Source organism: Elaeis guineensis, chromosome 1, assembly GCF_000442705.2.
Source record: "Elaeis guineensis isolate ETL-2024a chromosome 1, EG11, whole genome shotgun sequence".
NCBI classification, from domain to species: domain Eukaryota; kingdom Viridiplantae; phylum Streptophyta; class Magnoliopsida; order Arecales; family Arecaceae; genus Elaeis; species Elaeis guineensis.
The window spans coordinates 103,425,968-103,452,424 of record NC_025993.2 but is presented as its reverse complement, the minus strand read 5'-3'; the positions used below and the strand labels follow the sequence as shown (position 1 = coordinate 103,452,424).

At 39.3% G+C, this 26,457-nt stretch overlaps 2 protein-coding genes across 2 annotated transcripts in view; both read right to left on the bottom strand.

Annotated features, from left to right (window-relative positions):
• Window positions 1–38: 38 nt before the first annotated feature.
• Window positions 39–6,861, bottom strand: LOC105038194 (AT-hook motif nuclear-localized protein 10). The gene is made up of 5 exons (XM_010913915.4): window positions 6,035–6,861; window positions 5,280–5,347; window positions 4,991–5,122; window positions 2,564–2,725; window positions 39–734 (listed from the first exon to the last, which is right to left on the bottom strand). The coding sequence occupies exons 1-5, from the start codon at window positions 6,432–6,434 to the stop codon at window positions 399–401; spliced, it is 1,098 nt and encodes a 365-aa protein (XP_010912217.1). The 5' UTR covers window positions 6,435–6,861; the 3' UTR covers window positions 39–398.
• A 10,338-nt stretch (window positions 6,862–17,199) lies between these two features.
• Window positions 17,200–26,457, bottom strand: part of LOC105038438 (uncharacterized) — a 47,027-nt gene continuing 37,769 nt past the window's right edge. The window contains 2 exon segments of the mRNA XM_073253653.1: window positions 17,200–17,441; window positions 18,085–18,167. Coding sequence (XP_073109754.1) covers window positions 17,200–17,441; window positions 18,085–18,167 — 325 coding nt within the window.

The following is a 26,457-nucleotide window of genomic DNA, read 5'->3' as shown; positions in this document are numbered from 1 at the left end:
CAAAACATCTACATGAATATCACAAAGGCATTGGTGAGTTCTCATCAGAAGCAGTTTTCTTGCATTCCACCCAATGCATGAGCATGAACCGCTTGAGAAGAATATCCATGGACAATACACTGGTCCCCTAAAACAACCATTAGATAAACAACGAAAGAACCGATGACGACGACCACAACAACAACTGCTGCTACTACTATTACAACAACAAACAGACACCCAGAGTTTTTGGTCTATGGTTACAGAGACATCAGAATGACATAGGAAACTCAATCAATCAACAGGGCACATGTCGTCCCACACTCGCTTAACTGTCGCTAGCCTAATACCTAACCAAGAAAATCACTCGTGTTAGAATCGTACGCTAGCGTTAGGAATGAAATACAGATAGCTTGAACCTACTCCCCGGGTAAGCATATGTTAATATCAGGAGAAGGTTTGTGTTCTGACGATTGCTGACCGTGCCAACCTGTCATCCGGAAAGAAGAGAAATTGAGGTTGGGAGGGTTGCTCATGCGGTTTTCCGCATCTCCATGGCTCTGCTGCCCAGGTACTGTCGAGGCCGGGGTTTCACATTCATCATCAGGATTTGCCTGAGAAATGGGCCTTGCTGTTGTCAATACTCCAGTAGATGTTGGAATTGGAATTGGAATTGGTGAGAACGTCGATTCCTGCTGGATAGCCTTCCTTTTATGCTCCTTAAAAGTGTTTGGTATGAAACTCCCAACGACCACCTGCAAAGGCAATAGAAACCACATCACTGGGGCATCCTTCACATCTGAGAAACATAACGAAGAACCACTATTTCTTTTACATCCGCGCTTGTAGAAAGATACATGCATTATCATGACTATTCAAGTTAAAATACTCCCATACGCTATTCTACATCATACAGGAGTGTCGAAGCGCAACACAGAAGCAGCTCGACCAGGCGTGACCTCCAGAGCGGCAGGCATTTTTGAAATTTTCCTAAACCATGGTTTGCATCAACTTGTTCACACTCCAACAACATGATCGTTTCCTTGATGCCCCGGGACCAAGAATACAAGGAAAACATAACAAAGTATTTGAAAAACAAGCTAAAAAAGAGCAGAATTTATGAGGTGTCCGATGCATGCATACTCATTCGATTTATTCATCCTGTATGTAACACTTATAATTACATATTAGCCCAGGCTCATTCGACTGACTAGCCAGAATAAGGCTCGGGCTTGGCTCATTGAGTCCAAAATTTTGAGAGGGCAGTAATCATCGGCATCACTAACATTAAGGTCGGTCCTAGGACTGCACACCCTTATTGGATAAGAGAACCTGATCGCACATGGATCAGTGCAAGTTCACAATAATACGATGATTGCTTTCAGTACCATGGAAGTGTTCAGAAATCAAGACGTTACAAAAACGTTCACTTTTAGTAATTCCCACTTCAGAACTCTTAACATACAAAAAGTTTCAGAAAGCAAGAACTTAATCTTACATGTATTTCAATTTTCCCTTTTTTCTTTGGTTGAGGGCAACTTGAAATTTCTTAGCCCTTTCACTGAATGTATGTATGTATGTATGTATGTATGTATGTATGTATGTACTTGTTTTTCTCAAACATAATTGAGCTTTGGCAGAGTTGATTTTTTTTTTTTTCATTCATTCTGATGATTCTTGTTTATGCATTAAATACACATTAATGTAACTAACTATAGTGATGATTCATTTATAAATAACAGAAAATAGCAAATGGTGTATGTACTACTATTTTCCTTGATCTTCATGGTCCTTTTCCGGATTATATACCAAATGAAGCTGCCCTCATCCCATCTATCTGAGGTTAATCAGTTTTTGAATTAATTAGATGATACAAACTAAGTGACTTCAAAATGCGATGTTTATACTGCAAACTGAGATTCAAATCTTGTAAGCTATCAGTTTATACAACAAAACTTGCAAGATCACAGAGCACAGAGGTCCATCATATACAACACTATGATGCTAGTACAATAGGCAATGCTCCTGATTCATCACTAATGACCTGATAAAACAGCCTTTCTTTAGATGGTACCCAGATTCATCACTAATGAACTGATAAAATAGCCTTTCTTTAGCTGGTACAATAGAAATAACACATAAAATGTTGATAACTAATATCTACATGGTACCAAGCCTAGAGAACATAAGTTTCATATAATTCCTATTAGACAACATAATGTTGCACATGCCATAGTAGTCTAGAAGACAGAACTACATAAAATTTCTGCCGGGTATCAGAGTGATGCATAACCCATACTGGTTCAATATAAAAACTTTGTACTATTATGTAATACAGGAGTAAACTTATGTTGCATAACATACGAATGCCCTTTTGCTAAGCCAAGTTGCTGAAGTCTTACTTATTAGCACCTAGTTTGACACGTAATCCCCTTTTTGTCAGAGTTCAGTAATATTAACTGACCCATGTAGTTTTGTGCAGGACAGCTTTTTCTCAGTATACCACATGATAGTGGAACGCACCATGTAAGACATAGGGAAAAGTTGGACATTTCTATAGCAGAAAAGAGAAATTTTATATTACTTGAATTGGACTAGCCGCAAGCAGCAATCCAGCAACTCCTCCACCAACCACACGACCATCAGGCCCAGCAAGTGAGACACTTATCCCACCAGTTCTACTGCGTACACCACCATTCTCTGCAATTGTGAAGGAGCCAGATAAAGATAGAATCTCAAAGCGGCCCTGCATAATAACATAATGAACAGCTTAGAACCCATTACATTGTTTTCTTCTTGAGGAAGATAAAAATAAAATAGACAACATAAACTACACTCAGAAAAAAGAGAGCAGAGACGTTGCAAATGAACATGCAGGTGGAACAAGGATAGTTTTTTGATGGTACAGCACAACTGCTGAGTGCTGACTTGCTAGTTATTATGTGTTTTAATATACTTACAACCTTGATTTTTATCTGATAGCATTTGCGATTTGATTTATCATCTTATTAACCAGAGATGTGTATCTATGTATGCTAACTGGCCTTTAGGCAAACTCAACAATTCAGCACCAGTTTATAATGGACCATGAAGCCGTATTGGATGCAACAATGACAAAAAATAGAACCCCTAGCAGAAACATCATTTACTCTTTCTAGTAGAGTGCATTGGCACATTACATGAAGCCAGACAGAGGTCCTCTTAAATCGCATTGGCAACCTCAAAATTTTTCAGCCCATAACCTGGATTCTCTCAAGCATGATGATGAAAGCACAATCAAAAGTCACTGAAGATGAACAAGCTCCTGCATACATGAGTAGAAGTAACCCTACTTCAAAAGATGTCTAAGATGCAGCTGTATGCAAGCTTCAATGGCTCTTCCAGGAATGATAATAGTTGATATATAATACAGAACTTGTGAAGACTCAGATACAAGCAATGGAATGGATGATCATGGGCCAAGATATTTAGCTGCAAGTTTTTATGCATGAAGACATGTGTCTGTACATTTCTCACTAAGGAAGCTTTAAGGAAGTGGTCTTCCTCCTTACAATAAATGCTTGGAATGGGACTCCCATGCAAAGAGATGCTGAGTGTTGCATATAAGGACGTCGTGTCAAGAAGAAAAAGAAAATCCTACATGCAAAGAAAACTCTGAGAATACTTGGAAGAGTCGCTGACATGAGATGGTGATCCATATGTCTCACGATCAAGAATCCTTAAAATAAAGTGAGCCAACGACACAAATTAAATGTGCTCACTGAGCATGGAGGTCAGCAATGCAAGCAATATAGAGCACTGTGATGCTTGGGAACAGCATGTTAGAACAAGTTTACTGTTGCCCAGGAGGCAAACTGCCCTCTAAGTGATTTTTGGATGGCTGATCCCCTCAGAGATGCCAGTTTTACCTCTCTTTTTCTTTATCCCTTTCTCCTTTTTTTTTCCAATTGAGAAACATGGTGGGAATTCCACCTTCTGGGATCAAATGAGGAACCTCTTGTCTCCTTTCAATGTAGATTACTAGCATGTATAAAGCTACTTAGCAATAAGCATTTACCATCAAGTACACAGACGAACTGCCTTATACTGAATTAAACCACATGCAAGAGCAACAAACTAGCCATCAAGGTAGATTTAACAAAACTATTACTACATGAAGCTGGTGTGATGTAGTGGCAAATACTAGTTTTTTGAAACTTAAAAAACAAAATGACCTTCAAGTAACCTCTAAAACCAGTGGAAGTGAAAATGCTAAGGACAGGGAATTTGCCTAATTTGTAAACTGTGGTCACTTGATGGTTGAGGTGGAACAGTCAAGAGTCATCTCTCTTTTTTTGATGCCGAAACAGATGAGAGATATCATTCCAGATCTGTTGTTTATTGACCAAGGCAGAAGGCTGATGCAGGTGCTTCTCATTCATGGACCCAAAAGATTGAACAAAGTAGGCGATTTTGGATGGAATTGGTTGAATCTCATACATAGTGTCTGGAGTAGGGGAGGGGCTACATAGATCATTGCTGGATCACATGATTGAAAGGAAGCGCCCCTCAAACCGCCTCCCCCACCCCCCACAGCACCCACAAAAAATGCCCTTTCCCTCCCCCAAAAGGAAAGGAAAAAACCAATGTGCTTTTTAGTGTTAGTTTTGTTTTATATTAGGAGTAGCACCATCAGTCCATCATGAAACTTTAAAATATCTAATCAGACTACATGATTGATATAACCTAAGTTAATCAATATAATATTAATACTATCTCATGCTAAGACAGTACAATTTTTTTATTTTCCCTTTCCGTACATACAATGCTTCCTAGTGATGCTTTCATGGAGATAAAAATTGAAAATCTGAGTGTTCATATTCCAAGCAGCTGTTGAGCGGAGATAAATGCCAGTCAAGATAAATATTGATGCATTCAGAAAACTTAGTTGTTTCATCAACGAGCAAATAAACTGTCTCATCAATGAGCAAATAAACTTGAATGCCGGCAAATAACAAGCTGTGGCTCATACCTCATATGTCAAGGTACCACCAGAAGAACCTGGCTGGCGTAGAGTGACATTGGAGATGGCTCCATTAGCAGAGAGAATGCAAATCGCCCGCGGGCCCTTTTGGGAGAAGGAGAGTATCTTCGCAGCAACATCCTAGCAAGGCCAAAAAAAAATTCTTCAGCATAAAGCCTGAATTACTCAATCTTTGATTGTGTGGTGCAATTTAAAAAGTAGTTTGGGAAGGCATTGAGAGGAAAAAAAAAATGGAACGAGGAGGAAAAATTTCAGCTTTGTAGTTGCGATGTGTTACCTCCCCTGTGGCTATGGTCACAACATGTGGCGTGAAATTTCCTCCAGCTGAGTACGCAAACCACTCCCCTTCAAAAATCAAAAGTTTGGGACGTGAGATGAGAGAAGTCTTGCACGGTTATAAACTGAACAATCCACCCGCTAAATGATAGCGAGTTGACGTTCAGATGAAGCACTGTTATTGGGTCATCATATGAGGTGTTCTTTCAGAGGCTACAAGACCTTATTTGGCAATTTATGTATGGCAAAACAAGAGAGTAGACCCAGTAGCACAGCATAGAAATGTTCTCTTCGCAAAGAACGCTTGAAAGGCAGGGCCTTTGTCCCACTACCAGTGTTACCCGCTGGGAGGATGACAAAGAAATGGGCAAAACCACCAAATAGAACAGAAGTAGAAGGGGGTTCCTCGCCATAATCTATGAAATCAAGATGAAACAAACGAGAAATCTCGGTTTTTTTCTGAGCATTACGGTCTCGGTTCTCCTAAAAGCAAGCAACATTATCCACCGATAATTTTCTTTTTCCCCCACTGTGACCAAACTATTAACTGTTCGATATCGGGACGCTGAACCAAAAAAATTTAAAAAAGTCGCCACCAACTCGAACAGTCACGGAACCGTAACTAAAAATGGGAAGCAAAGAAAACGAAGGAAGAGAAGAAGAAGCGTCTGCAAGCAAGGAAAGGGAGGGAATGAGAAGAGAGTCCAGGTTCGAACTTGGAAGGGAAGGTTAGAAGGACAGAGAGAGAGGACTGACCGAGAGCCGCAAGGAGCTGGCGCTTGCCGGAGCCTGGTGGCCGCCCTCTACCCCGTTTGCCGGAGAAGTCTCCGCCGATGGGAGAGAAAGGGGAGGACGCGGTGGTGGGGGACAGCGCCAGGGCCATGCCGCTTCCGTCGGGCCCGTACTTGCGGGGCCTACCCCGCTTCTTCCGCGCAAGATCCTCGCTGCCGCTGCCGCTCCCAACCCCCGTACTCATGCCCGTCGCTATCCCCATCCCCATGCCAGGCACCGGCGGCACCACCGCTCCTCCAGGTGGCGGGGACGGAGTCGGGGATGGCGATGGGGTCGAAGATGCAGAGTCCTTCGCCGCCCCTCCCGCATCTCCTCCTCCAACTTCAGGAGACCCGCTGACCACGACGCTCTCCCTCCCTTCCATGCATATACTAGCGAGCTATTCGACAAACAGACAGACAGACAATAGAAACACCAGCAGCAGCGCAAAGGGAAAGAGAGAGAAAACTGATCGAGTAGTTGGATAAAGTTTCGATCTTCTTCTTTCTTTTTTCTTCGTTCCTTCTCCTCTTCTTTCTTTCTGGGTTTTGGAATGAGACGTGTCGACTAGCAGGGCGGGCGAGTCTCTCTCTCTCGTCTCCTCTCCTCTCCGTCCGGCGTCGATTGAGAAAGAGAAAGAAAGGGACAAAGGAAAGAAGGAAAAAAAAAAAAAAAGAAAGCTGCTCTGCTTATCCCTTTCTTCTTTTCTTTGCTTTTCTTTTCCTTTCCCTTCCTAGCTTCTCCCTCGCCTGCTCCTCCTCCGGCTGCTGCTACCGCGACCCAGAAAAAATTACATAGAAAGAGCGGGTTCCACTTCCCCTCCCCTCACCCCCTCTCTCGCTCAATTTCCTCCTCTAACTGACCTCTATACCCCTAGACACCACTCGGAATGACGTTGATGCCACCAATCAGGGCAGGGTGAGTGCCCTCAGGCTTTCTTTCATCTCCCGGGGAGTTGGGCTGGGAAAAGTGGAAGCGGAGAATCTGAGAATACGGTGAAACATATTTTAGTCATTGGGGGATATTTCCGGCAACCCGCCGGGGTGCAGTAGAATTAATCGAAAATAAAATTATAGAAGCACCCTCTCATATTTAAAATAATACCATTTACATCATTTGGCTTTAAAAAATTTTAAATAATACCTCGAGTTTGCAAATTATTTCAAAATTAAATCTATTGATCATTTTAATTAACAAAATTATATCACATAACTATTACATTATAATATAAAATAATATTACGATCAAACTATTCTTCATATAATAAATGGATCTATCGTTGGATCATCCACCACACTATGAGGATAAAACTCATCTTTCTTCATGCAAAACAACCATTATCCATCGCATTGATCTCAAAGTGCACCAAAATTTTTTATTTGTACATCTCCATAAATTTTAAAGTAATAAATATACAATCAGGATCATTCATCATCTCAAAGTAATCGATGGATGATCTAAATTATTCATTCGCCTACACAAATCTCAAAACCACCACATGGATGATCCAAATTATTCATCCATGTGTATAGATCTCAAAACTTAGATTATTCGTTTATTTGTATATATCTCAAAGTCAGATAGATAACCATAATTCATGCAAATAGGGAGATAAGGGAGCGCTTCTCCTCCATGTCGACTGTCGCTAACACCAGGCTCTCCCTCAACAAAGGCACCGACTATCAGAGATCCTAAATTGCCAATGAAGGCAAGAGGGGCCAGGGGCTTCCTTATTGTCCGAATCATCATAGAGATAATGCATCATGAATAAAGGAAATGGGGGGTTGTGGATGATTCGAGCTTACAAGATCCAGGTCTAATGGGGCGAAAATCGATCAAAGCCACCCAAGATGTCAAAACTAGGCTATCGAAGATCATTAGGATGGAATTCAGAGCCAAAAATCAAGAGATGCGGGGAAATTGGGGGGACATTAGGGTTGGGAATGGATCGAAAGCCCTAAACTTTGGAGAGAGAGAGATTCACCATAGAGGGGGAGTAATGTGTTGGTGCTGCCATGAGAGGCTCACTAGTGCTACCGCGTGTGCTTTTTACCGGCCATTAGCAGCATGGAGGAAGATAACAAGGAGAAGAAGAGATAATTTAAGAGGAAGAAGGTGATGATGCATATATAGACCTCAAAACAACCATAAATGACCTAGATAATCATTCATCTATGCAGATTTCAATGCAACCATAAATGATCCAGATATTTATTCATCTACATAAATCTCAAAGCAAGCAATTGATAATTAGGACTATTCATCTATCTACATAAATCTCAAAGCAATCCATAAATTTATCTGTGCGCATAGGTCTCCAAGTGATGATATGGATGATCCAAATACTCATCTACTTGCATAAATCTCAAAAGTGATCAATAAATGATAGAATTACTCCACCTGTATAGATCTCACAGCAATCCAAATATTCATCTGCTTACATAAAATTTAAAGTAATTGCATGAATAATTCAAATATTCATCCAAATCTATATAGATCTCACAGCAATAATATCGATGGATGATTATGATTAATCTATCTACATAAATCTCAAAACTTTCTTGTAGATAATCTAGATTATTCATCCACCTATATATATCTTTAAAAAAATATTGGAATAGACTAAAAGAAGAGGAGGATATCTTTTGAAACAACAACCTAATGCCGTCCACAAGGGAGTTGAAGGACTAACTTGAAATAGTTTAAAAATTTAAAGGATAGGTTCGAAAATTTTTTTGGAGTCAAGAGGAATGCCTTTGAGACCTATCCAAAATTAAGGAGGTGTGTTTATTTTTTTAAAATTTAGCAAAGATCAGATGGCAAGGGATCAAGTGCGGGAGATCTTATTACTTTTTTTTTTTTTCAAAGTGGGATGGAGTTCTGGGTTTGCTACTATCACGAAGAAAATGGAGGACAAGAAACGATAAAAAAAGAAAGCGATGCAATCAATGCATTAATGTATGGGGCGGGGCAGTTCGATGGATCCTGTTTGTTTCTTTCTCTCCCTCATCTTTTTTTTTTTTTTGTTTTTTTGAATTTTGAAATCCACATCGATCGAGTCGTTCAACCATAATGGCTAATCGGTAGATACCAAAATTCCAAGCCCCAAGTTTTGCTTCTTGGAACTAAAGAATTATAAAGAATAGATGCAGTAGGTAGCTTTAGGGGGAGACTATCCCCTTATAAAACTGCCGAGCGCCCAGATTTTACTTGTTAGAAAACTATGGGCTTAGGAAAAAAAATAAATTTAGTAGGTAGATTTAGGGGAGACTCTTTCCTAATAAATCTCCATCCATTTTCTTGTTCTTTTTTTAGAAGAATCTTTTTCTTCTTTAGCATAACGTATGACTTGAAATTTACAAGCAAACGAAAATCATACACACCGCGAACGGGCGCAAGAGGCATTTCGGGGAAACCCGCAAAGGTGGCGGCTTGCTGCCCATGGCTTGGCCTCCATGGGCAGCAAGCCACGGGAACAGGGGCTTTTGAGTAATTACGACATGTCTCTATCACACATATAAGTAGATAACTCGGAAGGTGGTTTCATTAATTTATCTCACCACCCCAGAACAAAAAGAAATATAAATAAAAAGGAAAGGCGGTTTTCGCTTGCGGTCCTGAGAACCCCCTTAATTTAAAAAAATGAGGTGTAACTTTAAACTTTTGAAAAGAAAAAATTATGAAGGACGCCCCTCCACAAACATTGATGGAGGAAGGGGACGGGAAAAGATATTAATCTAATGCGGTCAACTGTTGCTGCGCTGTAAAAGCTTAAACCCTCTCTAAATAATGTTAATAAATAATCAATACTGATAGCATAATGATAAAGAATTTGGGGGGAGGGGTGCAAATCCCAACACCTTTCTCCGTTTCTGAAACCAAATGAAAATCCGAGCGTCGTAATTTGCCGTTCCCTTTTTTTAAAGAAAGAGCGACAAGTTACCAGCAAGAGGGTAGAGAGAGAGAGAGAGAGAGAGAGAGAGAGGGGATTAGGGGAAGGCGGAAAGCTAGCTGGCATGCGGGATAAATATATACATAAATATAGTTAGGAAAAAGAATGGCAGGAGAGAAATAAAGAAATGTGGAGGGGCTTCTCCGCCTTCGAAGCAAAAAAAAAAAGAGAAAAAAAGAAAATGCAGGACGAGCAGGCTCAAAAGCTGTCCGGATACTCGTTTGACGTTAGCTTCCCCTTCCTCTCTCTTTCCGTTCCCTTCCCTTGGTGAACCCTCCAAAATCGTCGAGCTTACGTCGCTCTCTCACCTTCCTCTCCCCGGCGGAAGCGCGGGAGGGAGCTTCCCCTCGGTCCCCAGCACGCCACCAGATCGCTCCAATTGGGGAGGCCGCCCTCCCCTGTCTTCTTTTGGGTTGCAGGCCTGTCAGGTGAGCTAAGCTCGGCCACGTCACCTGGGCCCCGTTGGCTTTAGGAGTTTGAACGGGGGAGCAACTCACAGGCGCCGAGTTAGATTTTTTAAACGTTCAACCGGCAAAACCTAATCTCAGTTGAATAGTACATTGGTACCTTCTCTTGTTATTATAAGACACGCGAGTTCTGAATTTTTCTTTTATTAAAAATATCGATTTTTTATGGACTTCCAGAACAGCTTGCCATTCGGCGTAAATCGAATGCACTGATCTAGGATTCAGACAAACACCTAAAAAAAAAAACTTACAAGAAAGAGATGCCGAAGGATTCAGAACAGTCATCTAAAAAAAAAAAAAAAGGAGAAAGAAAGAGATACTGGAAGAAAAAAATAAAAATAAAAAGAAGAGAAAAACTTTTGTTTAAAGAAATTGTAAACTTCTTCCTCATGCAAGGGAGCCATCCACGAAAAAGCCATCATACTATCTTTTTGTCTTCATGGGATATCTCCACAATCTCCCGTCTCTCCAGAATCTCTCTCCTCCCTTTCTTAATAAACTACAAACTCTCATTCCTACAAGATAAGAACATCATTATCTTCCACTAAAAGATAAAAATATCACTATCTCACTCCATTTAATCATAAACTCAAGTATATTACATCTAAAGCTTGTTTTTAATTAGTATGGACCTGAATCCTAATAGTATCAGGATTTTTGGCAATAAATCTCAAAAGTCACTTGATATCCTGGTTTCAAGAGTATAGATTTGGTCCATCGAAAACTCGATCCATTTTAACTATTAAAAAAGAATTTTTTTGATCATTTCAGAAAGATCACCTCGAAACTAAAGCATTCAAAAGTACATCATCCACTTAAGCTTGGATAGCCCCGCCGCAATTGCCACACCATCTTACTAACTAGCAGTGGATAACTCTTATCGAAACTTTTCAGAGACCAACATATTGATTTTCCCTTTTTGTCATCATCATACATTTTTCCATATTAGCATGCCATGCCACCACTCTCTCTTTTCTTTTCTTTTTTTTTTTTTTTTTTTTTTTTTTTTTTTTTTTTTTGAGGTTAAGGGTGATTGTAAACCTCCCGGTCTTTATTTATGATAGATATATACAATGTTTATAGTGGGGTAGGTGTAAGATGGTGTACACCATACACTATTTACACAAAAGGCTGTGCACGGAGTGCAGGAGCAAAACACTGATCAAGTTGCAGCAATGAGGTCCTGGGAAGGCAGTTGAAGTGTCCCACAGCATTTTGACAGATGAAATAACGCCTTGACTGGATAGAAAAAGTTCTAAGGCCCTGTAATCCATAGCTCCTCATGTTGGTATACCGAGGAACCTATTGACGAACTCCGGCCGCATTTTGGTAAGCAAGCATCGTCAAGAAGATGTTCATGCCACCACTCTATCTTGAATATATGCTGAGGTTGCTCATGCAAATCATTGGTCAACCTCAACATTGCAAGGAGAAGGGAAGACTTTCCTTTACATTGGGAGATCTTGTACGTATCACCTTTTTCTATAATAAGTGTTTGGAGAGAATACAGCAATATCCTTTTAATTTTAATAGAGAAACATCCCCAAGCTAAAAGTTTGAAAATTTTCAATGAATATCTCTCAAAAATATTTTTTTAAAGATAAACTAGAAAAAACTATCCATTTGAGTTTAAACTTAAAAATAGTTATCCTCATTTGAAACATAACTTAAAAGTACTATCCAAATGAGAATAAAATGATCCAATTACCCTCGCAGTTATAAAATAATACTATACTATTTTAAACTAATACTATACTATTATAAAATTATACTGCACTATTATAAAGCAACACTGCATTGTTGTAAAGTAATACTATAATAAAGAAATATTACACTATAATAATGTAATACTACCTTATTGTAAAGAAATACTATACTAATATCATGTAATACTACTTTATTATAAAGGAATACTACACTAATATAATATAATAAAGTAACACTGCATTATTATAAAGTAATACTACACTAATATAATGTAATACTACCTTATTGTAAAAGAATACTACACTATGATAATACAATACTGTAGTATTTTAAAGGATATAAAGATATAAGGGTATAAAGGTCATTTCAGCTAAAATGGATAGTTATTTTTAACTTATGTTTTACATGGGTAGCTACTTTTACTTAAAATTCAAGTGGATAGCTACTTTTAAGTTGAAAGCATAGATAGAAATTTATTTCTAGTTCTTTATTTTTTTTATATCAATTTAATGTTTATATATGTCAAAAGTGCTAGTATTAGTTATCACATGAGCATCATATGATAATCTAAAAGCCATGTTATATATTCCTAAAATACCTTTCCTCTGCCAGGACCCTGGACCTTGACCTCATCCTCCGCTTTGGCCTTCTTCATCACCTTACTTAATTAGAACAGCAAATTATAGAAAGGACTCTAAAAAAATAAAGATAAAAAGATTTGTGTTAGATCCATTTATGCCCACGGCCATACAATCAGATTCAGCAGCTTCCAATTGCATGTATTGACAAATAGCTAGCCATGATGCTGAATTCAATAGCGATCAAGTCAGTAGTAAGTGATGCCACAATAACCGCCTTCCCCCATATCGTATTATGAAATTAATCAACCGATCAACCATGCGACCTGAAAGAGGAGAAAAAGAGAGGTGATTTCACTATCTTTTCAAGCCTCATGCTAGTCGTTAAGCACTCATTTCATTTCACTAGTACTACCATCTGTTACCTCCACTGCATCACCATGTTCCCTCACTAATTTAGACACTGCTGCATCCCCCCCCCCACCCCAAAACAAAGAAAAAAAAAAGAGTTTGCCCACTCATCACTATCAAGTGTGATATCCCCTCCCTCCTCTGCCTCCTGGACTAAGGCTCCCTTGCTATCTACAAGTATGCACTACTACAATCAACTCCATCACCATTAATCCCGCTATAGCTACGCTGTCTCCACCTTTGGTGGCATCCTCGATCTTGATCAGTGCCTACCAGTTGGGATTCAGATACCCCATTGTCCAAGTCCTAGCGCTAGCTACATCTTCACCATCAATGACATTTGAACAACCATGGCTTAGGATGGCACTATCCTAGCCCTGATTGTTCTCTTTCTCTCCGGCACACTCGATGCCTACAAAAGAACGCCGCCCTCAACCTCTGGTTCTCACTTTCATAGGTGCTGAAGAGATATATATTCACGCTTCCATTATTGGGGAAGAGAGTCTACAATGGCTTCGCCTACTATTGTATAGGATGTTAGATTCAGGAGCACACTTCAGAGTGATCCACACGCTCTTCACCTACATCGCCACTGCTAAATTCCTCTCCCCCTTGCTTGCTAAGGTTTGTATCCTCTCTCCTAGTGGTGGCGGTGAGATTGACAAGCTGGTCGAGGCGGCCAACTTTCGACAGTATGGGGTGGTGGAATCGAATGTGAGAGAGATATATTGAGAGCAATGAGATAGGTATCAATGTTGAATTTGGTGCTAGAGGAACAATGGGCCAAGGTGGAGGGGTCCCAATCGAGGTATAATCTCATCTTTATCCCTTGATTAAGAAGCAGGGTGGTTTCATCTTTTGAGTGAGTCCATAATAGTATCAGCGAGCAAATAGATGGTTGGCTTACATTGATACAAAATAAAATACAATAAAATCAAATATTTATAAGGGACTAATTATTTTTTTCTTAAAAAAATTAGGGGTAAGTGTTTCTTGAGTAAAGTTGGAAGAATGTTACCATATTTTCCCCAAAAAGGTGCTGAGTACATCACTGGACTTTTGGTGTCCATGGCGCACTTCTTTATTTCACATGATTTAAAAAACTTTTATGTTTTTGATACAAGATTCAAAAAACTTGTTAGTCTCCGATTACTATAAGCTATGGTACAACAAAACATGATCTTGGTAAAACTATAATTTTGATTTCTACCGTTATTAACTTACCATGAAGTTAATGTGATATTTCTCCTTCTCCTTTCACGTAAATTGGAAGAAATAATTCAGATTGTTAAATATAGTAATTATAATATTTTTGCGGTCCCAACTCAACAGAATTGCCTATTAGAAGCAAGCACAATTCATGCATTGTTTTTCTTTCAAAAAATAATGCTCTTGATACGTGGCAGCGTATATAGTTTTCAATTCTTTAAAAGTGATTGCAGCTACGTGATAGCTACATTTCAATTTAAGTTGCAATCAGTGATGGTATTAGTGATTCATAGGATGATCTTGGTGTGATATTAATATTATTTTATTATGACATGATTTTATGGATTTTAAATTGGAGATGCAATCAAGTCGGATCGAGTCGAATAGCTGGAAATTTGAGTTCGACTCGATTCAAAATACTCAGACTCGAAATTTGACTCGAGATCGATCGAATCTTAACATCCCAAATTCGAATTCAGTTCAATGAAAAATAAACAAAACTCGAAATCGATCCGATTCGACTCAAATATCAATCAAACCATATTCAAATTCAAATTCGAACTTTAGCCTACTAATAATATATATATATATCAGTTAAATTAAGTTCAAATACGAATCAAGCCCGAATAACTTATGAATAATTTGTCTCGTTTGTAGTCCCATTTCAAATGTTAATTAAACTAGCCTCCTGAGGCACAAGAATAAGACTGTAGGTACCTTTTTATCATCGTATACTGGGTAGGAGCTGGATGTCTTGCGAGGAAGAAGGATTCGGCTTCCTTGAATCCACCGTTGAGCATATCTCTCAAAGTGACCAGTGGGTAGTTATCGCGCGACAGGGAGGTGAATCGTACTTTGGCGTGAAAGGTACAACCCCAACCCTCACTTATCCATCATCCGGCAGCATGCATAAAAATATGATTGCATCAGAATGAGTCACCGTTGTTTGTTGGTGCGGATCTTCGAGTAGTCTTAAATGTTTGCACAGGGCTACCGAAGGGTTTGGGTCCATCATCCATGGGACCTTGGATATGTGACCGACGTGACAGAGAAAAAGAAAAAGTTTGACCACCACGCATCATCATCAACAGCTTGACGCAGGTAGGACCAGCCCCAACGGGGAAAGCCGAAACCACGCCCAGCCTGCAGCCTGAGAATATCCATCGCCTCGATCGCCCTCTTCTTTCTGCCATCCGTGCGTGCGTCCTTCCACGCCCGCGTGGGATGCAACCGTAGCAAGGCTTCGGAGAAATCCAAGTAAAAACGATGCGGGACAGCACCAGACTCGACCGACGATCGTGACGCGCTTGCCACCACTCCCCACCTTTTTCCCAACTCTGACCATCCCACGCATTCCCATTCACCCGGGAAGAAGTGGAGCGAGCGACACGCACGTGATGACATCGGTCACGTGCTCTCCTTCCCAACGCCTGTGTCTTTTCATACTTTGAAAAAAAAAAAATCTTTATCTTCTCCCTCTTTGTTCCGAGCAGACACAGAGAAGAGAGAGATGCATGCTATCATATACATAACATTTGCTTGAAGGGCAGGACATTTCGATCAAAAGGGGTTCTAAAGGCACAATTTTCCTCCGCAATCATCATTCATGTGCGTTTTTCAGGGCTTCTTACAGCTATCATTTGCCTATGAACACTGAAAACTTTGAAATTCAAGATTAAAGAACAATTCCGTGCGACACAAGAAAAGATAGGGAATCTATTTACACCAACGTTCGGGAGGTGCTGCGCTTGAGCTCAGGGCTCGGGTTTTGTATGATCCTTCCGTTTCCTGATCCCTAATGCATCGATTCCAATTAAATTATTTCAGCCATGATAGTGAGTAAAGCAAAGCCGGTGCATTTTTTTTTTTTTTATTCACTTGGGGGTTATTTGGTTTGTAATCCGAATAGTCTTATTCTCCAAAATATTAATTTAATTCGTGATCGAAATCGAAATAAAAATTTAAACCTTTGTAAAAGAGTCAAGATTGAATTTTAGAAGAGGTAAATCATCTCTATTCTGTCTCAAAATCAGAATCGAAAATAAAATTTTTCTAATCAAATAATTAAAAAAAATTTTTATTTTTATTTTCATTCTCAACTTCAAGTCCTCTAAACCAAATATGCTCTTAGATCACCTACCATCTATTTCGGTGGATCATCAAGAGGACCCACTCCAGCTTGCTATCAGTAAGGTCTTTGACTAAGTGATAGTAGATGGCTCCACAAGACTGCAAGATGCAGCTTGCAACGACAAAAGATGGCTAGGGGTTCCATCACAACTTCCCTGCCAAAATTCAATAGTTCGGTGAAAAGTCTCTCCCGGACATATTCGCGGTTGCGTATAGAAGACTCGCATCACAGACCATCTCCCACCATCCCCGGCTTAAAATAATGATTGGGGTCTCCGATAAAGTCTAGATAGTAGAGATATGATTGTATAATAGTCTACAAAGTGGGCATTTTTTTATTAGATTCCTTGCAGACTTCTTTGCAGAAATAAAACAAAAGGAGAAACGAGAGAGAGAATTCAAACATCTTTTTTGGTGAGAACTTTCAATTTCTACTTCTTTTAATATGGCACACGACTGACTAAAGCGAAAAACAACAAAGAACCAATAAAGCTGCAAGGCGATAATTAAAGTTAGAACAAGAGACAGTATCCAAACCAACCCTACTGTGTAATTCTTTCCTGACCTCCAGCTCAACGGATGCTCGAGTATTTTCAGATTTATTGCTCTCTGGGTAATTAATTAATGGGACTTCCCACCTTAAAGTCTTTATTTTTGGAAGACCCAGTATAATGTGAGCACTCGGGGGGAAAGAACCTAGCAATCCGGGTAGGTCTTCGAATCAGGTTTAGGGGGGAACTTGGGAAAATGGCTATGCATCCTCCACCAATTCACCGAGGCTTCCTCAACCGTCCGATATTCCCAGATATGTGGCCTAGATTTCTCACGAGCGTCTCGAATCTCCGGCAGCAAGAAGAGAGAGAGCTCCTCAGCAAAGACCAACAAAAAACCAATACACATATTGGAAACCCGTACATGCATGCATGATATCGAAAATACTGCATCCAAAGAACGAAGAGACAAAAGTAAAAAAGAAATCAATGATGATCAAAAGTAGAACTTTAACATGATGGATCACACGAGAACTTTATCGATGCCTGCAGCAGCCACTCATTTACGCCTTCAAGATCAACAGTCGACTAATCATGGATTTTTGGGCTCCGTTCGGAGATGCCCCGTAAGCAAGCAGTGAGTTGTTCACGGAATCTGAGCGTTGGATGGATGTCTGATCAGAATATCATTTTTTAAAATTTTTTCAGTACCATTTGACGTAATAAAAATAAAATAAAATAATTAAAATATATGGATCAGTCACTAAAAGATTCATCTTCATGGGACATGCAAATTTCACTATGAAAAAAAAAATTTACAAGAGGAGATCTTATTCTCAATCCTCGTACATCCAATTCCATCTGGATTGCACATCCCGCGCGTTGGCTCCGCCTGAGCCGCACGCCGCCGCCGTTCCATCAGCCGCAGGCGGTCCTCCATCGTCTCGGATCTCGTGCCAACTTCAAAAGCTCGTATCTCCTCCATTCGAGCTCCGTTTTGGATGATCTTGGTCTCATTGGACTCCATTTTTCACCGCGAACCTCGCTGTGAGCTCAATGTGGACTGAATCTCGAGGCGTCAAATTCTAACACTGAGCTACCGGTGAACTCTTTTGCAATAAACAAACCAAACCCAATACAGAATGTGATGCCATGGGGTTGTTTCGGAGGAATCTAAATCAAGGGTCCAGAAAGGTACAAATAACTGCAATAATTCCTTCGTTCCTCCCTACTCTTCATTTTTTTTGTTATTGTTTTCTAGCTTTTCCAGTCCTGGGCTTCCATCTAAAAAACCTGAGCAAAATCCAAATGTGCTTCACACGGATTGGGAAGGGGATACTTACAATCAAGATATGCAGGTGCCTGGTGATTAGGTCTCGACCTAATCTTTAATTTTCTCAAAAGAAAAAGATATGCAGGTGCCTCTAGAATAGACAGGCCCAGGCCCCAGATCCATGTTGGAAGTCGAAAAAGACGAGGAGAAAGCCAAGGTAACATGGATGGAAGAAGCGAGAGAAAGGATACTGAGTTGCTTTTAAATAGAGAAGGTGTTAATGAATAAAGGATATTGACTTGCTTTTAAATAGAGGATGGGCTGATGCATAAAGCATACGAAGATTCAGAAATCTTTAGCTAGAAACACAAACGCGCGAAGAGGAAAAAAAAGTTTAGGAAGATCTTATGAGGCCTCAAAGACCATCAGCATAAGCCAAGAATAAATTATAATATACATCATACAAATCAAAGGTTCATGTCAGCCAACTCTGGTCTAGCATTAGAGTTCACATGCACGGTTGCAACACCGATTAGTAAGAATTTATGTAGAAAAAAAAAATTACCGGTAAGAAAATCGGCTGGTCACAAAACCAGAAGATGCCATAGTTTTAATTTGATAGAAACTGATTTCTGAATGATAATTGTTGGAATGGATCCTCGTCGCTCAGCCGACTAGCCTTCTTCCTCACCTTCCAACCGATTAAGTGCACAACATTCGATTCTTTCTCATCTCTGCACTAACCAAGTTGCTGTGATTCAATCTGATTCAGATCAATGAGCCTGGACCTAATCGGCATTCGACCGATCAAGATCGACGAGATTTGACCACCGACTAAAGACCACAGATCTAGTCAAGTCAGTGTCTAACCGATTTGGTTCAACATGCAACCTACAATTGACTGGACATATTTGGCATCTACCCGACTACTTTCTCGGGGCCATACCGACTATCTGAATCAACAATGATTATTCAACTTGGGCATTAACTATACACGAACATGTAGCATAATTATCGCCTATGAGCGGCCCATTACTTGGTCTTAATGGTATTTTATGGGATAACCGCCCACTAAATGCCATAACTCCCACGTCCCGAACGTTCAGGGATGAGAGTTGCATAATAACGGCATCACCTATTCTATAAATACAGATAAGAAATGGAGGGACCTGATAAGCTTTCTTTAGATAAGCCTTTGCTCTCGTTTTCAACTCCCTTTGATTGTGCCCTTTCTATGGCTAATTTAAGCATCAGAGGGCCTCCCGCCGGACAACTTCCGATAAGTAGACATTTTTTGCAGGTTTCCTACCATCCACCATTCAAGTGCAACAATTCGGCTCCCAACCGACTATCTTGTCGGAGATAGATTGCAATAGTAACCAAAGAACATAGTCTTAAATTATCCAAGGACACACTTGTGGTTAACTAGGTTTTCAAGGCTTTTCAAATGGTAATATTAACATGAGCTATGGTTAGAATTATACCAAACTTGAATTTCTGACACTACAAGAAATTAGCATATTAGTGACGGCAAAGATGCTGTCGCTAATAACCTTTTTTACCAATAACTTATTACAATGAAAATCAAACCCATCATAATAAGTGTAAAGACTTATTAGCAACAGTCATTTTTGTTATTAGCAACGGTTTTCCGCTGCTAATAAGTTAAATTATTATTAGCGATGGCTTTAGTGACACAATTAAGCCGTCGCTAATAACCTGTCCTAAAATTTCCTCCGGATCCCCAACGGGCTCGATTCTATTGGCCTCCACCTCTCCTTTCTCCCCCGCCTTCAATCCCCCTTCTCCACCGCTGCACCGCTGGAGCCCCCGACCTCCTCCCCCCAACCCCTGTGCCACCGTCCCTGCCTTGGATCCGGCATCCCTACACTAGATCGTCTGTTTTCGAGCCCCCATCCCCAAGCCCCCTTCTTCCCCAACACTGCTGGCAGCCTCCTAGAGCTGACGTCCCATTGCCCCGGCCTCCCCCCTTCTTCCCGACCTCCTCTCTTCTTTTTCTACCATCGGATCGGCCTTCTCCTCACCAGATCGACCGTGCCCCGCCTCCCCCATCTTCCCCCACCTCCCCCTTCTTCCCCAACCACACCACTAGAGCGTTGCACCATCGGACCCGCACCCCAATTGGATCGAGCACTATTCTTTCCTGCCTGATGAGTATTGGCGACGGCAACAGAACTGTTACCACACACCATTCCCTCTTTAAATTTTTAATATTTGAATATAGATTTATCAAATTTATTTAAATTAATAAAAAATTAAATTTAATTTATGTATGAAAAGTACATTCTCGGTCACTAACAAGATCAGACAAACCCCACTGCCATACGAAATCTCGCATCCGATGATGCTCTTAAAAGGTGGAACCACTCTGGGGTACTCTCTGACGAGAGTATCCCCACTACCTCTGATGGTAGGGGTTCGAGGTCGGACCACCATCAGACCAGCTCTGGCCCACTTATCTACTCTGACGATGGTTGGAGCAGCTCGATAAGTTCTCCGATGACCAATGTACTTTCGACGAGGAATATTTGCCACTCACAAATAATATGGACCAATCCGATTGGATTCGAATCGGGCTCAAACCTCATATTTTAAAAGCTTCTAGGCCTTAGGCCTGGCCCGAAGCTCAAAAAAAAATTTCGAATCAGATTTAAGGAGGGGTGTGGCCTAGTCCAGTCCAGTCCATTTTCAGTCCTATTTGCAATGCTGCTCAGTACTTTGGAACCTCCAGAATAGGATTTGCCTGGATTTCATGCTGCTATGCTAGGGCCCCAAGTCCGCACGCACGGGATGCGCATCCCGATCATCCTCATTTGTAATGCTACTATATATTTTGAAACCCACTAATTTAAAAATTTTAAAAATATTGTATTGCATATAACTATAGATCCATCTTTTGATTAATGTACATATTCTATGGCATCCATACATTTATATATTTTTATACATATGAGAGAATTATGTACATTGATCAATTGATTGTTCAGTATGGATAGTTTGAAAAATATAATTAATTCTATAGGTTATTACAGTAATCAAACAGTATGGTAAGGATTCGAGAGAAATTTTATATAGTATTTTTCTTTAATTCTTCCCGCACATCTTACGCTATGTGGAAGAGAACTAAGGAGAGATACTGTCGAAATTTCTTTCAGCCCCTATTGCATATCATTTGATTACTGTACTTGATCTATAAAATTAATGCAATTCTTGAATGGGATAGGACCTTTTATACTTATTAGTTGATGGTAGGATACAATTATTATATAAGCCATTTGAAATGATAAAATAATCATTTAGTTGTTGCCTTGCATCTATACATGTAAAATCCTTAGGTAGTGCGTCATGGATCATAGTTGGATGGATCGTCGAGTAGTCGACAGGATGATTTCTACTGAATACAAAGATGGTGTAGAGTACTTCTGTGAGTATGCTTTTGAAAATGCGGTACTTTTATATCAAGGGTGGGCTCGTTGCCCTTGTAAGAGATATAGCAATAAAGAAATGCTTTATAGAAATACAATAACTGTCCATTTATATAGGAGTGGATTTATACCCAACTATAAGCATTGGTACCTGTATAGGAAGATATGAGAGATAGTTGCAATGGTTAGAAATGAACAGAACATGGACAGAGATAGAATGGTAGATATGGTAATGGATGCTGCTGGTTCTGAATTTAATTGAGATATGAAGGATGATTCAGAAGCTGACAGTGATGATTTTTATCGTATGCTGAGAGATGCTGATGAACCATTATGGTCAGAATATGAAATACATACTATATTATCGATTGTATCAGAGTTGTTAAATTTGAAGATCGAGTTTAATATGACGGTCAACTATTATGATAGAATGATAGCAATTATAAACAAAATACTACCAAAGGATAAGAAGCTTGTTCGAATTTTTTATGCTTCAAAAAAATAGTGAAAGAGTTAGGCATGGGGTATGAGAAGATAGATACATGTCGTAATGATTGCATGCTTTTTGATAAGAAGGACCAACTGAAGAGCTCATGTGATGTATGTAGTAAAAGTTGATTTAAGCCGAGATAAAAGGGTAGGAATCAAAAGGACATACTATACAAGGTTCTTCGATATCTGCCCCTTACTCTTAAGCTTTGAAGGCTCTACTTATCTAAGAATACTATCAGATAGATGAGATGGCACAAAAAAAAGATTCACAAGCACCCAATATGATGACTCATCCATCGGACAGTAAGGCATGGAAGAAATTTGATGCTTGCCATCCTTTATTTGCTCAGAAATCATGCAATATCAGACTGGATCAATCTACTGATGGGTTTACACCATTCAGTCATGCAGCAGTACCTTATTCATATTGATCAGTCTTTATTACTCCATACAATCTGCCGTCCGGGATGTGCATGAAAGAACATAACATCTTTCTTACTTTAGTTATTTCTAGACTACAACATCTTGATAAAAGCATTGATGTATATCTAAGGCCTCTTGTTGATGAGTTGAAATTCTTATGGTCCGTAATGAAGAAGCAAAATTTTGTAATGCAGTTTGCATTAATGTGGACCATTAGCAATTTTTCTGCTTATGGGATGTTGTCAGGTTGGAGCACTCATGAAAAGCAAGCATGTCCCTATTGCATGAAGAATACAAAAGTATTTTAATTTGAGCATAGTCGTAAGCCCTGCTGATTCAATTGTCATCATCAATTTCTCTCTGAGCATCATCCATTTCGAAAGCAACGGGACAGTTTCAAGAGGAATAAAATAAAGAAGTATGAGGCATCCCAATGACTCAGTGGTATGGAAATATTTCAGAGGGTATCCTAACTGGATGAAGTCCAATTTGACATTCCACTTGACAAGTAGAAACCTCGGACGTTCAGTAGAACTCATAACTGGATGAAGCACAGCATCTTTTGAGAATTGTCGTGCTAGTCTACCAATTTGATCTATATAATCTTAACGTCATGCACATTAAGAAGAATGTGTTCGATAATATTTTTTACATTATTATGCATGTCAAAGACAAGACGAAGGACAACCCCAAGGCCCAAACATCTATGAAGAATATATACAAGCATCCTCTATTAGAGCTGGTTGAGATGTTTTCGAAAAAATTTTTGAAGTCAAAAGCAACTTACATCTTAACGAGAGAGCAGTTGAAGGAGTATGTGAATGGTGTAAAAATCTTAAATTTTTAGATGGTTATGCAAGTAATCTAGCTCGATACGTCAATATCAAAGATTGTAGATTTTATGGGCTAAAGAGCCATGACTGCCATATCTTCATGTAATGATTATTTATATTAGCTTGGAGTGATCTCCTTCTCAATTCTATATAGAGTTCTTTGACTAAGCTTAATCTTTTCTTAAAAAAATATTTGTGCTACCGAACTATCCGTTGATTACATCTCCAGTCTTGAGGCTAGTAGTATAGAAACTAAAAGCAAGTTGAAGAAGATATTCTCTCCTAGTTTCTTCGACTTCATGGAATACCTCGTGATTCATCTGACATATGAAGCTAGAGTCAGAGGATCAGTATAGTATAGATGAATGTATCCATTTGAAAGATACATGTACAATCTCAAGAAGAAAATGAAAAACAAGGCTAGAGTCGAAGGTTCTATTATGGAGGCTTATATAATTGAAGAAATTTTTAATTTCAGCAGATACTACTTTAATCCCAGTGTGCAAACAAACCTGACTCAAGTAGGTCAAAATGATGATGGCTGTGGTAAGGGATCAGAGTCGAAGATCTCAATATTTGCCTATCTCACTCTTGAATTTGGGCATGAGGTTCATCGAATATTAACTGATACTCAAATTCGACAGGCAGAAACATGTTTTGCTAAACTACATGAAGGTCGATCCATATATTGAGTAAGTATTCATCATAATCTCAACTCTTTAATTATATCATCCTGTACTTATCTTATGTATGTGTAGACAAATATGATGAGATGCTGAGATGGGACAATCTGATGGTAAACAATGAAGAAATTTTCACTCAGTGCTTACAAAACTTTACAAATTGGTTCCACCATTTGATAAGTGACCATTATCTAGTCATTTATTTTAATTTTTCTAAATTTATTCTTTTTGTAATATACAGGTCATGCATTTTGTGCTAACTAAACAAGCTGTTCAAGTATATTATACTCTTTTTTTATTAGGAAGAGAGGAAGAAAAAATTGGTGGGTTGTATGTAAAATTAAGTCTCGAATTATTTATTACAAGCTCGAAGAAGAAGAAGAGTTCTATTTATCAGAATACTTTTAGGAGGATAAAATATTAAAAATTTATCAGTCTTTAATAGATGTAGAGTTAGATGCTTCAAGAATTCTCCTACATGATTGACAACATAATGAGGTAGATCATACTAAGTTTGTTTTAAAGGATAATCCTATCCAAAAAGATGAAGAAGAGGAAGAAGTGGAAGAAGAGGAGGAAGAGAAAAAATCTGAAGAAGAATCTGATGGGTACCAAACATCTGAAGAGGCTGATGAGTACTCGACCTCAGGAAGGAAGGAGTCGACCCCAAGTTCAACTATGGCATGCTGGCACACAGTAAGAGTCGACCCCAGGGCTGTGGGTGTTGACTCCTAAATAAGACTGGCATGCAGCAGGAGTCGACCCCAAGGCTGTGGGTGTTGGCTCCTGAATAATCAAAGTCAACCCTAAGGTAAATAGAGCAGTTTTTATCTTTATGGTGTGCTTTTTTTTTTTACTTTTCATACTTGCATTATATCATTTCAATTATTATATTGCTTGTCATAATTGTATAATTAATCTGTGAATCTATTTATTTTTATTTGTAGATATTATAGGATGACTACTCCCAAAAGACGGAGCCGTGCTAGTCAAGGAGAAACCTTCAGAGGATAAAGCTCTAGAGGAGATAGCTCTTATGTGGCCAGCTCATATGGTTCTACAGCATCCACACCACAAGATAAATTATAACACTTTAGAAATTCTCTATTATATTATTTTATCTTTCATTATCTAATATAATATTCTTTATGATCTTTTGCTACTCTTAGATTCGGATAATATTGACACCACAATCATATGGAGCAGTGGTCAGCTCTCAACTTCAGCGTCATGGTAGAGGATCCGCCCGGCTCGCGACACCTCCGACTCAACTAGAGGATAGAGAGCTTATACACATTCAAAGCCACTCGTAAGTACTAGATCTTCAAAAAATATGTTTAAAAAATTTTATCTATTATAAAATCAATATTTATTGTTTAAAATCAATTTTACAGGATATTTAGGGAGCTTGGGGTATCTCGTATGGGTACCAAGATCATCCGATGATTGATGCTGGGGCCGGTGAATGAGTTCTCCATTTGGTCATCGAGGGCTCATGACGCTGCGTGGGAGATATTCGTGGTAAGTCAAAAGTGTTTAATTTTTAAATTCACGGTACGTTGGCACGTTTGTATTCTATTTCTTAATATATGTCATCTTTTATTTATAGTCACACTATCGATTCAAGACTCCTGAGGATGAGGAGGCCGACCGTCGAACTTTCGAGGAGGTTGTCACACATAGGCTTCATGATGGACTGTCTCACCTCAGATAGGCCATCATTGAGTTTTTCAGTTTCGAGTCACCATCAAACTGAAAGTCTTTCATGGATCATTGGATGCAGATGGACATATGAGAGACCCTCTATGACTAGTAGAGTAGTGAGGAGTACTCCGATGATGGTAGAGGGCCTGATAGAATCGAACCTCCAATAGGATTCGATCAAACACACCAGTGGCTCCGTTGGCACACATGTTATAGCAAATAGATTGAAAAAAATCCTAAACTTATATTAATCTCATATTTAGTTGATCATATATTTATTTTTATTAACTTGATTTTATTATTTATTATAGACACGGCAGCTGGATCATGTACCACTGCAACTACAATTATGAGAGGCCACATACCAGTCTAGAAAGATCCGTGATTACTTAGATTCTAGGTTCAAATAGATTGCGATAAAATAAAATATTATTATTAAGTTTTTATATATACTGATATGTATAATAGTACTAATGAATTTCTAAACTGTTAGGCGGATAATGTGAAGTAAGTCGTAGTATGATATAATGAGGATCCATCCTCTCAACCCCTCCTTAATCTCGAGGGATGGCTCAGGGCCACCGGAGGGGTCAGTAGGAACTGGATCAT

Bases quoted from the DNA above. Each gene is read 5' to 3' on its own strand.
- LOC105038194 (XM_010913915.4), bottom strand. From the start codon at position 6,434: ATGGAAGGGAGGGAGAGCGTCGTGGTCAGCGGGTCTCCTGAAGTTGGA. The intron at 5,123-5,279 runs GTAACACATCGC...TGGCCTTGCTAG, and splicing joins TGACCATAGCCACAGGGGAG to GATGTTGCTGCGAAGATACT. The intron at 2,726-4,990 runs GTATGAGCCACA...GTTATTATGCAG, and splicing joins GTGGTACCTTGACATATGAG to GGCCGCTTTGAGATTCTATC.